This window comes from Balearica regulorum, chromosome 1 (genome assembly GCF_011004875.1).
Source record: "Balearica regulorum gibbericeps isolate bBalReg1 chromosome 1, bBalReg1.pri, whole genome shotgun sequence".
Taxonomy (NCBI): Eukaryota; Metazoa; Chordata; class Aves; order Gruiformes; family Gruidae; genus Balearica; species Balearica regulorum.
The window spans coordinates 190,613,501-190,626,193 of record NC_046184.1 but is presented as its reverse complement, the minus strand read 5'-3'; the positions used below and the strand labels follow the sequence as shown (position 1 = coordinate 190,626,193).

Sequence of the window (12,693 nt, the reverse complement as noted above, 5' to 3'; positions counted from 1 at the left end):
TGTAACTGAATTTTCGTCTTCCTCATTCAGGAGTCAAGTCAAAATCGAGCTTGAATGGCCTGGAAATCTGACCCACATCATTGTAAAAATACACAGCAGGACATGTGCTCATGTATTAGCAAGGGCAGATCCATGTCCCTACCAAGATGCATTGGCTAAATCAAAATATCCTTTGTGTCCACATTTTTTCTGTAGGTACAATGTGTAAACTATATAATCTATGCAGGGTGTGTCTGACCCAAGTACTATCAGCAGGGCTTTGGGGACATCCAGCCAGTCCCCTTCTGAAGGCATCGGTATTCCCCTCTGCACCTAAGCCACTGAGAGGGCAGCTGAGCTGTCTTCTTTCTTATTATTTTGCTGTAGGCAGTTTTCTGCAAAATTGGGTTAATAAGAGGGAAGATTCCTGCTATGACCATCATGTCCAGGCTGGGTATGGTGTCTTATAGAATCATAGAATGGTTTGGCTTGGAAGGGACCTCAAAGACCATCTAGTTCCAACCCCCCTGCCATGGGCAGGGACACCCTCCACTAGACCAGGTTGCCCAAAGCCTCATCCAACCTGGCCCCGCTTCCAGGGAGGGGGCAGCCACAACTTTTCTACCTATCCCTGAAAGCACAAAGAGGCACGTTGTTCATCCAAATAGCTGACGGCTGCAAAGGGTCAGAGCTCCATGGCTAAATTTCTGCAAAAAGAAGAGATCAGCATACATTACCTGAATAACTGTCCCACTGAGCTGCTACAAAAGTCATCCAGATTTTACTCCTTTATAACAAGACAGCAGATGCTTTGCCTACCCCCTGGGGAGGTGCTGCAGCTCCTGACGCTGAAATGTGGCGTAACTGGGCAGCTTCTCCTTCACAATAAAACCAAAGCTCTCCTGACACTCATATCCTGTCTCCTCCCCTTTCTCTTTGAATATCATCCTTGAATATTAAAACCAAGGGATCAAAAAAAGTAGGACAGCTTCTGATCTGTCAGTGGAGCTGACCTAAACTTGCTTGAGTGCGATGGAAGTCGGAGCAGAGCTTTCTCCCAGGCTTGGGCGAGGAAAAGCGTTCCTATGTCTTGTGTTTGTCTGACTTGCTGAGTGAAGTGAAAGTTTTAGGTTTAATTTGCAGATCAGAACAAGGAAAGCAAGCTGCCAGTGGCAGATAAGCACACGGCTAGCTGTGGTTGTAAATGGCATGCGATTTTTTTTTTCTCCTTTTGTTTGTGAAACATTTTTTAGTATAATAATTTTGCAATTGTCCAAAACATTAGAGTATCTTCTTATGGTAAGTCAGGAAATGCAAAGAATGAGGATCAATAATATTTATAAATTACTTGTCTAAATTCTGCCCATATAAAAGGCTGGTTTTCCTTGATTTCATGATATGCTCCCAAATCCAAAAGCTGGATGTATAACCTGTATTCTTATTCTTCTAGGCTAGTTAGTATTTTAGCTTTTGCCACTGATATGTTCAAGATGCTTTTTCCTTTTTTAACTTATTCTTATCTTTTGCTCCCATGAAAAGGAGGAAAAAAAGAATCCCCTAAAGAGAAAACTATGTTAATTACAGTCCAGAATAATGGAGAAGTTGGGAAAGATCAAAATAGTTGAAATATGTTAATTTTTGTAGGTAATTTGTATTTGTTGCAGTTGGTAGTGAGGAAAATTGGGTTGTCTTTGGTTTTTATAATGAAATTGGGGGAAAAAAAAAATCAAAGACCCACAAAGGATGAATTTGAGGCTAAGACTCTAGACAGAGTGTCAGGATGTTTGGGTGCAATGGCAATACTGCAAATGCCCTGGGTGATCCTGGCCAGGTTGTTTTCTTCCTCATTTCCAGCAGTTCTTTGCCTTCTCCTGGGGCGAGAGAGCCACCTGCATGCTCAGACATCTCCTCCCCTCCTGGCCATGACACATCCAATGGCTTTTTCTCTCAGCAAGGCTCTGGTTGGTATATTTATTTAATTTGACTACATTTCTTAGAGGTGTCAAAAGCTCTGAGATCCTGAAAAAAGGTATCTGGCCAAAAAAACCAAGATGCTTTATTACAGTAGGGGGTAATATTATGTCAGCTGTATAATGAAATTATTGCTTGACTTAAAAAAAAACCCATAATGTCTTATATAGGTCACCTTTGCAATGTATTAAGCTCCCAGAAGAAGTTCTGGGTTTGTACATCTTTTACAAATCCTAAATTCTTTTTTTTTTTTTTTTTTTTTACACTATGTTAAGATAATCACGGAATTGAGCCTACCCATCGGGGAAAATAATAGAGGAACCCATGAGGAAAAACTAAGGCTGGTTGCTTAATCCCCCCAAAATCCAGGCTCCTCAATGAGAGCAGAAAAGGCCATGGATATATTGGGTTTCCTCTTTTAAATAGAATTTTATTTTTTTCAGCAGATACACTTAAGAGCACTAAATGCAGAACATTTAAAGAAAATATAGACAAAAAGGACAATTTTTAATGACAAAAGCAACTAGAGCCTAGATTAACTTTTTGATTCATGACCTAGATTATGATAAAGAAAAAAGTATAGTTTCAATTTACATTTTCAATTTACATTGATGCTAAAGAGAAGTCATCCACTGTTAAGAGGAACTTTTCAAATTAGACCTACACTTCATGGTCTGCTGTTTAAAAAGGATTTTAAAATCTAATTTTCTGAAATGTCAGAAGTGAAATATAGCCTTTTGTGTTTGTCACAATTCCCTGTAACTCAGTAAAGAGGATATCACCACGGTGCTTATTTGTGAAATGTGCTTTGTGAAGCTGTCCTTTGTACCCTTCTGCCAGGCAGAGGTGAAAGAGTGCAGGAGGAAAGCGAAAGAAGAGTTTGCTCTAGTTAGTATTTAGGCAGATTAAGGGGAAAAAGCCTTTTGGAAAAATTCCAAGCCAAAGAACAAAAAAACTGCTGCTGCTGCTCAAAACACTGTGAAAACCTACAAAGTTCAAATGAAGCTACTGAAAGGAGAGATAGCATATATTCAAAATAAAGCAAGTCTGTCTTCCTGAGTTCAGGGTTCACTAGTTCCTTCTTACACAGACATCAGTCCCAGACTGTGCCTTCCACAGGCTGTATGGACTGTGGGTCAGCTGAAGGATCAATAGCGTATCTGGTGAAATATGCCTGGTGAGTAAATAGGAGAGGACTTTGCCTTTAGAAAAAGAACAGGCACATGAGTTATTTTAGGGAGACTTTTCTGTGTTTTCTCTTTCATGCATGTACTGGAGACCCTCAACCGAGATAATTTTATTTTATTTTATTTTTTCATTTTATTTTATTTCATTTCATTTCATTATGTTGTATTTTAATGTGGCTTTGGACTGGAATATTTTCCATTATACTAGAAATCACAATCCCAGCCAAACTGAAGAATCTATGATACTAGAGAATCAGTGCAATGATTTATACAAATCCAGAGACAGACAAATAAAGCATAAGAAATTTTAAGTTTAGTTATATAAATGGTTATATCTACTTTTGCTCTTTTGTGTTTGTGAGAGAGAGTGAGAAAATCCCTATTTATTTAGAGTTACTGGTTTATATTTTGGAGGAAAAAATGCCTTTATTATGAGTCAGAATACTTCCTTAAATTCAAGTAAAAAACAGTTATGCAACATATAGCTATGTATAGCTGTTATATACACATGTATATATGTTCATACTTGATAAGCAAGCAAAAGCGTGCAAATCCAATTAAAAAAGAAGTGAAAGTAAAAAAATGGTTTTTTTGCAAGGTCGCCTTTAAAAAGCGATCCATGAAAATGTCTCACTGTGAGTTTATACACGGCTGTTTGTATAGCTGTACAAACAGACCTCGGTCCCCTGACAAACAAGCCAGCCTGGAGAACGGAAAGCCCCTCTCCTCCCCTCCGATAGAGACTGCGAGATCATGGGGTGACCCCACAGTGCAAAGCTGCCTTTCCTGTGACTTCAGGAATAGGAAATCCATGCTGGTTGTGTCCCAGTCTTCTGCAAATTGTTGACTTTTCAACTGGGAGAACTCCTAAGCATTTCTCAAGGAAAGGGCATTGACCTTGTGGATGTTTTTCTTCTTATTTTTTTGTTTGTCTGGAGCAAAAATTAAAGAACCATTCATACTCATTTCTTGTTCTGGTTTAGTGACTGAGATGGCTCAGTGATTGCATCAGCCCCGACCTTGGATGGCAGCTGTGTAAGACCTAGCAGTGGAACTGTCTCTGAAAATGGCAGGAGCCTTAGCATGCTCCACAGCTACTGTTGCTCTTAATTAACTTCTCCCATTATCTTCTCTTTGTTCATGCAAGAGTGAGAAGTCCTTATTTTACCAGCTGCACGTTTAACAAGCCTCTTCCGCTCCCCGGGGAACAGGAGCCCTGTTCCCAAGAGAACTTCTTCTTCCACAAAACCTTTGTCTTTGTCCTCAGCACAGACCAGCTTATGGTGGAAATCTCTACTCTTCCTCACCACCTAACTTGGGCTTGGGAGGCCAAAGGCCCTGAGGAAAATGATGTGATTTTGGCATGGAAATAAATCAGTTTTGTCAGTCCATAACTGCAGAGGGAATGAGCGGGTGGGGAGGGAGGGCAGAGTGAAAATAACTTTGGTCTCAACAGTTCTTATTTCTAATCACTTGTAAACATCTCCCAGAGAACATGGATTTGGACCATGAGTACTTTTTTGAATAGGTACTTTTCCTCACCTCCTCCCTCCTGACTGACAGCTGAAGTGCGACTGGAAGCCAGAAGAGGAAGGGTGAAGGCAACAGACTGACTCTTGGAAAAAAAACCTATGCTTAGAGCTGGCAAAACCTAGCTTTTGCTGATGAGAGTTTGAAGCCAGAAAGATTCTTCTTGTTACTGCTGCCGGTACTTTCTGTGACCACCAATGGGCAGAAAGTACTTGCCATACATTTTTGTCTCAGAGGGAGCTGCCACACGTGTGACACGCTCAGTGTAAAATAGTGAACTGGTTTGTCGACACCTTGCACGTTCTTCTCTCCCCTTCCCTCCTTGTCTTGAAGCAGCTCTCGCTGGAGCTGCTTATGTCTGAAGAGCGAGGCAAGGGGTGGGGTGAGGTGGAGGTCCCTTCACCCTCACGGTGCAACATGGCTGTGTGCAGTGAGCCTTTGCTGTGAGCATGAATTCACCTTACAAATCATGGAGTGCTGATTAAGGCATCCATTGCTGATCATTAAAGACACAGACTTAATTGTGGTGTGTTTAAGGGCAGCTAATCCCCAGAACTTGTGGGCAGCCATGTGATCATTTCTGGGATTTGACCTGCCTGTAAATCAGATGGGCATTTTTCCATTCTCATGAGTCAACAAAATTATGTTTGGAGGACAACAATCCAGTAAAGGCTTGCAAAATTGAGATATGATGAGAGTTTCAGTTTGCTCTTCCATTTGCCTTTGATCAAAACTGGCTCCCACACAGTTATTCCTCAGATGTACTTTTCCCCCCCTGTTTTTGAGTATCCTGCCTTTTAATACGCTTTGTGTCTTTCCTGCAGTCTGGAATGTCTTCAGCTGATGAGTCATCTTACGTGCTTAGGCTAAGATGAGACTAATTACCCTCTGGAAAAGCCCTCTGTCTTGACCATAAAGGAAAATTGGGCTAAGTAGCTCAGAGACATCCATTATTTCCATTTAAATTAAGGCAGATGAATGCCTTCAAGCACTACAGATTGGGACTGAGTTGTACAGGCAGTTCCTTTGGTGCTATCTAAACCAGAAGGAGCTTTCTCTCACCTTTGCTGGATCGCTGAGATGCCTGGAGTTAAGTAATGGCATAGAGAAGGGACCTGTCACTTGCATTTGTCCCTATTTAGAAGTGCTTTACAGCCACCCTTTTAGCCATGGTGTCTTGTTTGATTTTGGGATTGCCTTTGCAGTATTTGTGAAAACTTCTCTCTGCCCGTGACTTTTAGTTGCTATCATGTGAAAATACTGAAGCTGCGAAGAGAATGAATGAATAATCAGATGTAAAAGTGTGGCTTAATCCAGAATGCCTCACCCCAGGCTATTAATTTGTGCATCACTAGCATGTCCATCATTATTGGTTGCATGGTTTTGCAAGTTATTAATAAATAACCAAGATAGGTAATGTCCATTGCTGCAATGTGCCATCAGCCCATTTCTTATAACCTGCACCTCAAGGGTAGATTGACGGTGGCTGTTTGGTGTTTCTGTTTTGCAGATGTTGTAGAGTTTTCCAATGGAAAGGCTGGTATTTTTTATGAGCTTTTGTTCGCTGTTGTCCAATACACAGCAAGCACCATCGTAAGTACATTTTATTATTACTTCTTCACTCCTAACAAATCCCTTGAAAGAGAAAGTAGGAAATGCTAATGGTCTTAATAGAGAATCAACAAAGCCTGTTTCTTGGACCACTGAAAATTTGTGTAACCTTAAACAGGTAAAAAGTAAAAAGCTTAAAACTGCCCTTTTAAGGGGAGAGATCTCCATTCAGTAACAAATAATTAAAAATGTCCTGCTAAAGCATGATGTTGATGCTGTTGTTGCTGCTTGTCATCTTTAGTATATGATATTTATTGGATTGGAAAATCTTGGCAAAGAGTAACTCTTCTTTCCGTAACTGATTTATACATTGCAGAAAGCAAAGGTTTCACATTTGTGAGAGCTTCAGGATTTTTCTGTACTTACCCTTTATTTTAGTGGAGATTTACAAATGTTGATACTGATTCTTCTAGTTGGACAAATTCCTGGGTTTGGGAAATAGATGTAACTCTCTGAGAAAACCTATGGAGCATATTAAAGGTCCTTTAAATTGACCTTTATCTGTAGGGCAGAGGTACAGAAGAAGAGACTCTTGCTTTGTTCCCACCAGGATCAAGTTTATTCAGGTACTTCCCATAGCCAGAGAGCTTTGATGAGATATTTGGGCAGTCTGGTCAAGCCCTCCTCCCCTCCAATGTCAGCCCACCTTTGAGGTTATCTCCAGCCCCAAATACTTATTTCTCTTCTTACAAGGTTTTAGACAGGTGCAGACTCCTGCTGGGAAGTGTAGTGTTGACTTCCAGTGTCCACATCAGCATGAAAACTACAGCCCCAGAGAAACTTGATGTCGGGGTAGCTATGGTGCATCTTGAGCACACCATCTTCAGTAAAGCACAGGCTTTGTCATCTTGGGATAAAATCTCAGTGGAAACAGGGACTGAGGGAGTTTTTTTCTGAGGTACCTGGATGTGGGAAACACAAGGTGCTCAATGTATTAGGTATATGAAACTGAACATTATGTCAAGAAAATATCATCATGATGCTTTGAAACCAGATCTGGCCTGTGTCTGGCTAGCTGAGATTGTGGGCAGGGTAGCCAAGGGATCACATCTGTCTGAGTTACTGCACAGGTAAACTTTTAAACAATTAACTATACCACTGTAAAACAAAACAAAACAAAACAAAACAAAAAACCCAACTAAATTTCTGTAGGCTATGGCAGAAAGTAAGCATTACTCTCTCCTTTCCATATGTGAAGACAGGTCTTGTATATAAGTTCACTCACCTTTTGCATGCATACAAAATCAAGCATTGCATGAGGGTAGATGTAACTGAAAGAGAAGTTTTCATCATTCATTGTAAACTAGAAACATTAGAAAGGTATTTTCACAAACGTATAGACAAAACCAATGAAACTTTTTAATGTTTATTGGAGGCTGTTCTGTTTTTCTTTCCCAAGATCCTTATGTTTGTGTGAAGACTCAGACCACCTATGATACATTTCATTAATCATATGGAAGGAGAGAGATGATTTTTATTCTGTTTTCACAGTGCATCGTGATTATTATCAGAAAAAAAGGAAGTAAAATTGAGTTTCATTTGAAAAAAAAAAAAAATTTATTCCCTTATTTCTATACCCCACCTTTCACTTTATAAATGTAAGAAAAAACATTTTAAAAAGTAAAAAAAAGAGAAAGTTCAGCCAAACCATTCTGATAATGGTAAAATCATTTACCTTTCATTTTAGAAGTCTTCTGCAGAATAATCATTTTCCAAAAGCAGCTTTCTTGAGCTCAGAACTATTCTTTGTGTATATGCCATTATATCATTAAAACATAGTTCTTCACATAGTGCTCTGATTTTTGTGTGTAAAGAATACTTGAAAAAAGAGGGCAAGAATGATGATCTACATTACTTAAAGGAAACCAATAAAGAGAAAAAACTAAATCCCAACCAGTTTAGCCTCCAACTCAGCCCTTCCTGGGTCTGTGGGCTCACCTTCATGGTCTCTCATTACCAGCATTTCACAAACAGTGACATGTGAATGAAGATCAGCAACTTGAAACCCCATACATATGGTTACATCAGAAATTGATATGTCCTGACGTATTAAAGCACAAGCTGGCATAATGTAGGTGCTAGTACATGACGATATATGACTTTGTAGAATCGAATATGTATTTATGAATATCTATTCAGATATTTAGTCATGGCCTGGTTTTGTTTCCAGAAAATTCTGTTTATAGAACTTTCCCTGAGTTTAACCAGGCTATAAATGGCATTGGCAGTCCCTGGGACATATTGCAGGTTTTTTTTCTCTCCTACTTGTAGGGACCAAACTTTTGTAGGACCTAAATGTGATGGTTGATAATTTGGGGATCAGTTGGAGAGAAACTGTCTTCTTTTAACCTCTACTCTGACTAACAAGGGGGATGGACTAGGTGATCTCCACAAGTCCCAAGCTCAACTATTCTGTTAGAGTCTGGTTTTCTTTAAAATTTGTATTGGACATTCTTGTATTATGCAAAAATCAGCCTACGTACTGGACAATCTGTTTCTCTGTTGTTTTAGATTTCTTATTACTGCCCCAAATGTGGTGCATTTGGGCACACATGAGACAGTAACAGTTCAAGTCCATGGAGCGCAGAGCCCTGTGCAAGTTACTGCATATTTCAAAGATGAGAAAAAAAATCAGCTCCTATCAGAGAGGATCATCTTTAACCTTAACCAAAATAACAACTACCAAGAGATGAAAAAAATAATGGTGAGTCTACCATCATAGCGATGTAAATGTTTTAACTGCGTGATAAAAACCATATAATCTGTACTAGGACTCTGTTGGAACAGAGACAACACTGATCCCTAGAGACGGATGACCAAACACCAGTTCCAGTGACAGCAGCACCCTATTCACCCAACCAGCTAATAAAACAATCCCAAATATAATTTCAGTGGTGATTGTGGGTGCTCTTTAATGCCCAACAAGCAAGAGCAAGATTTTGTCACATGGTGATGAAAAATCTTTTCATCACTGTAGATCAGTGATGAAACTAAATTTAAAAACATTTAATTGCTTTATCACTGCTTATTGTTCTGCATCACCTAAACTAAGACTGCATTCATGCCTTTGGCATACCGGCCATTTTTACAAAATAGGAGAAACCTTTAAAAATGTGAAGTCTCTCAGATCAAAGCCTGTGATGTTTCTGCAAACCTGTAAGTTCATTAATTCTTCTTTACATCCTGCTTTGCATCATTGGTTTCTGACATGATTCTTTGAAGTTTGGCAGCATTTAGTTCAGGAGTGCTGGTTTGGGCTATTTGGTTGGAAAACAGCACACAGCAAGACTCAGTTTAGCTCTGATTGATTACTCCCAAAGCTAAAAAGCTGAGCTTTCAGATCCAGTTCCTCTTGAGTAGGATGTTTAGAAACATCATATTAACCTGCGTAAGGTAAAGCTCATAGCCAAGATTTTGGTAAATGAAGGATTACGGGATGCTGCTACAGCTACCAAATGACATGGTAACTGGAATTTAACACGCATTTAGACTGAAGAAAAGTCACTGGGCTTGAGTTATTGCCATTGGATAGACTAATGTGTATCTCTATGGAGGAAAATGGGAGATTAGATAGGTACTATTTCTACTTACAAAGAAACATTCACCCATTAAGAAAGATAAAATTGAGAATCTTCTGTTGAAGAGTGCTAATAAAATTATTTAAGCACTTCAGCCAGTTTTGGCCTTCAGCTCTGTGGCTCCAAAGTTACCAGGTTCATGTCTGACTCCGTGGGGTTTTTCTTCTTGTCCTCTTAGGTCAAGCCAGAGACTCTGCAACAGGATCTGTTCAAGAGGAGTAATCAGCCGTATGTTCTGCTAGTCACCGAAAGCAGGGAGCTTCAGCAGCAGACCATTCAGAGCACTCGCATCCTCCTGTCTTCCAAGAAAGGCTACATTTTTATTCAGACAGATAAGCCTATATACACACCAAGTTCCAAAGGTTAAAATATAAATGCTGCATTTCGGATGTTGAATATAGATGTTACAAGGACACGATTAGAAAAAGCAATAATGACCTGATCCTTCCTAATGTAAATCCTTCTCCTTTAACCCCTATCCCTGTGCTTACCTGCCAGTGCAGATTTTGAACTCGGCTTCTGCAGGGTCTGCACTGCACATTGCAGCAACCCATGTGGAAATGCCACTGGAGTCAAAAAGTCATTCTCTCTTCTACAGGAACCTAACAAAATCTGCTCCTTTTTGCTCAGAAAGCTTGATAATGACTTTCCTTTGGAAAACAAAATTGTGAGAAACTGCAAAAAAATTCCAATTACTTCTACTTGCAACACCAGTTGTTACTTAACAATTTAATTAAGTAGCAACAAATGGAGGTCAAACATGTTCCTGAGTTTGGTTGCAGACCTTGACTACAGAAGGAATACAAAAATGTGAAGCTCCCCGAGTATTTTTCAGAATTTGCTTCAAAAAAGTATGTTTGGTCATGTAACATGCAAAGCCCATGCAAAAAAATTAATTCTTTTTGAAATTTTTCAGACTTCTTTTCATTAAAAGAAAGTGTTTTATCCTAAATTCAGTAACTCAGTTTAGAGCTTGTAATAATTACTATCTGGAAAGGTCAGAAAAAATATGATCACATTTATTCTTCTGTTTAACAGTAAAATACAGGATCTTCATTCTGGACAATGCTATGAGGCCAACAGATGACACCGTTACAGTTGCTGTGCTAGTAAGTATACGAAAAACACTTTTAATGAGTGCTTCCTCAGCACAGGAACTATGAAAAACTTCCACAAATGATCGAAGGGTAAAACTATAGATATGACTCCTCTGCAGAAATCAGTATTTATACATTGTGAGATATGTCTAGCCATTTTTGGCCAATATCAGGAGCATGAATGTAACGTGAATATTGAAGTACGAAAGTAAGCAGAGCATTTTATTGCCTTAGGACTAGTATATGAACTTGAGCTCTTGGATATAAAAGTTTGATAGCTGGTGTATAATTTTATGTTTGTTTTCTCTCTCTCAACAGAATTCAAAAGGAATGGTGGTTAAAAAATCAGACAGGAAAATAAAAACAGTGTTCAGTGAAAACTTTGAAATACCTGACATTGCTGAGTATGTTACTGTTGTGCCCTGTGCCTTGCAGCAGAACTATCTTCAAGCTAAAAACAGAGTCCTGTCCTTCCCTTCTTTCTGCTCTGATCACCTGTTTTACCCTCTTCTCTTTTTTTCTTGCTGTGTATTGTCTGCTTTACCATTTCTTTAGAACAGCAGGGAGGCAGGAGGTACACTAAAGCAGACAGTTTTGCTCTGACTACCCTTGGGAAGCACCACGCATTGACTGTAGGGAACCAAGCATGGTTGCTCTGGAGCCATCTCTAGAGCCTCCTGCCAGGTCTACACCTGAGCTGGTCACCCCACACTCCTTTTTCTGACATTGGAGATGAAGTCACATCTTTAGGCTGCGATTCACCTGGCCTGTTTTAGCTGCCTACGTCAGGATGAGATGTACCATGCCTTAGCCCTGTCTGCTTCTCTCCATTGGCTGTAGAGGTGCCCGAGGGGACCTACACAGATGAAAGACCTCTTGGTATACTGTCTAAAGTGAGGAGGACTAACCCCACCTCCTGTTAGCAGGATCAAGTCATCCAGATGCCCCCTTTATCTCTGGAAGTACTTAAGTACTTAAGATTTTTAACTGCTGAATTGCTTGAATTATCTTTCTACTCTACTCAACAATTATCTCTCTCTCACCATGGAGCAGAGATTGAGCCTACAGTTAATATCTTTCTCCCTTTAAGCACCTCATCTTGGAGAGATGAGTCCAGAATTTAATGTTAATATACTGCAATTAGCTACCTTTCTCCTCGTAAGGAACAATTTAGCAAACTGCTTAATCTCTGCTCAGCCTTATGACTACATTCAGACCACTTCTGTAAGGGGTCAGTTTGCAAAGTGTAATTAATTACTTCTGATTTCAAACAGAGAAGCTTTTACTTAATATTCAATGTTAAATTGCTGCATGCTAAATTGATTTTTGGCATCGCTCTGAAGATAAGCTACAGGAAATATGAGTTCTCTATTTCTGAGGGCTTTTCAAAGGCAGTGCATGTTAAATGTGGTTTGCAAATATGGTATCTTGCAGTCCCTCATAAAGTCTTTTTGAGAGTTTCCCAGGACATTTGGAAATATGTTGCTGGTTCCTCCCAGCAAAGAGAAATCCATTAATAAATTAGCCTGGAATGAGATCAAAGCAAGGAAAATAGTAGTATTTAGTGATAATTTAAATGTATTAGCATCATAAAATATCTGAGGAATCCTAATGAACTGTTTTATGCTGAATCTGAACTTTAGGCCTGGAACTTGGAAAATCAAAGCCTGGTTTCACCAATATGAAATGTCTAATGCTTCAGCTGAATTTGAAGTTAAAAAATATGGTAAGAGAATATTT

General features: G+C 39.4%; 1 protein-coding gene across 5 annotated transcripts in view; it reads left to right on the top strand.

Moving 5' to 3' along the window:
• Positions 1–12,693, top strand: part of LOC104629055 (complement C4) — a 61,831-nt gene that overhangs the window by 5,968 nt on the left and 43,170 nt on the right. For 3 of the 5 annotated variants that reach the window (XR_012833344.1, XM_075741942.1, XM_075741944.1), the window contains exons 1-6: positions 6,093–6,260; positions 8,790–8,982; positions 10,035–10,218; positions 10,895–10,965; positions 11,272–11,357; positions 12,597–12,679. Coding sequence is in view for 3 of the 5 variants with exons in the window: in XM_075741942.1 (XP_075598057.1) it covers positions 6,196–6,260; positions 8,790–8,982; positions 10,035–10,218; positions 10,895–10,965; positions 11,272–11,357; positions 12,597–12,679 (682 nt within the window). In the remaining 2 variants the exon portion in view is untranslated. Of the gene's footprint in view, positions 1–6,092; positions 6,261–8,789; positions 8,983–10,034; positions 10,219–10,894; positions 10,966–11,271; positions 11,358–12,596; positions 12,680–12,693 lie in introns of those variants that run through there. The other 2 variants (XM_075741943.1, XM_075741945.1) reach the window with 2 other exon arrangements.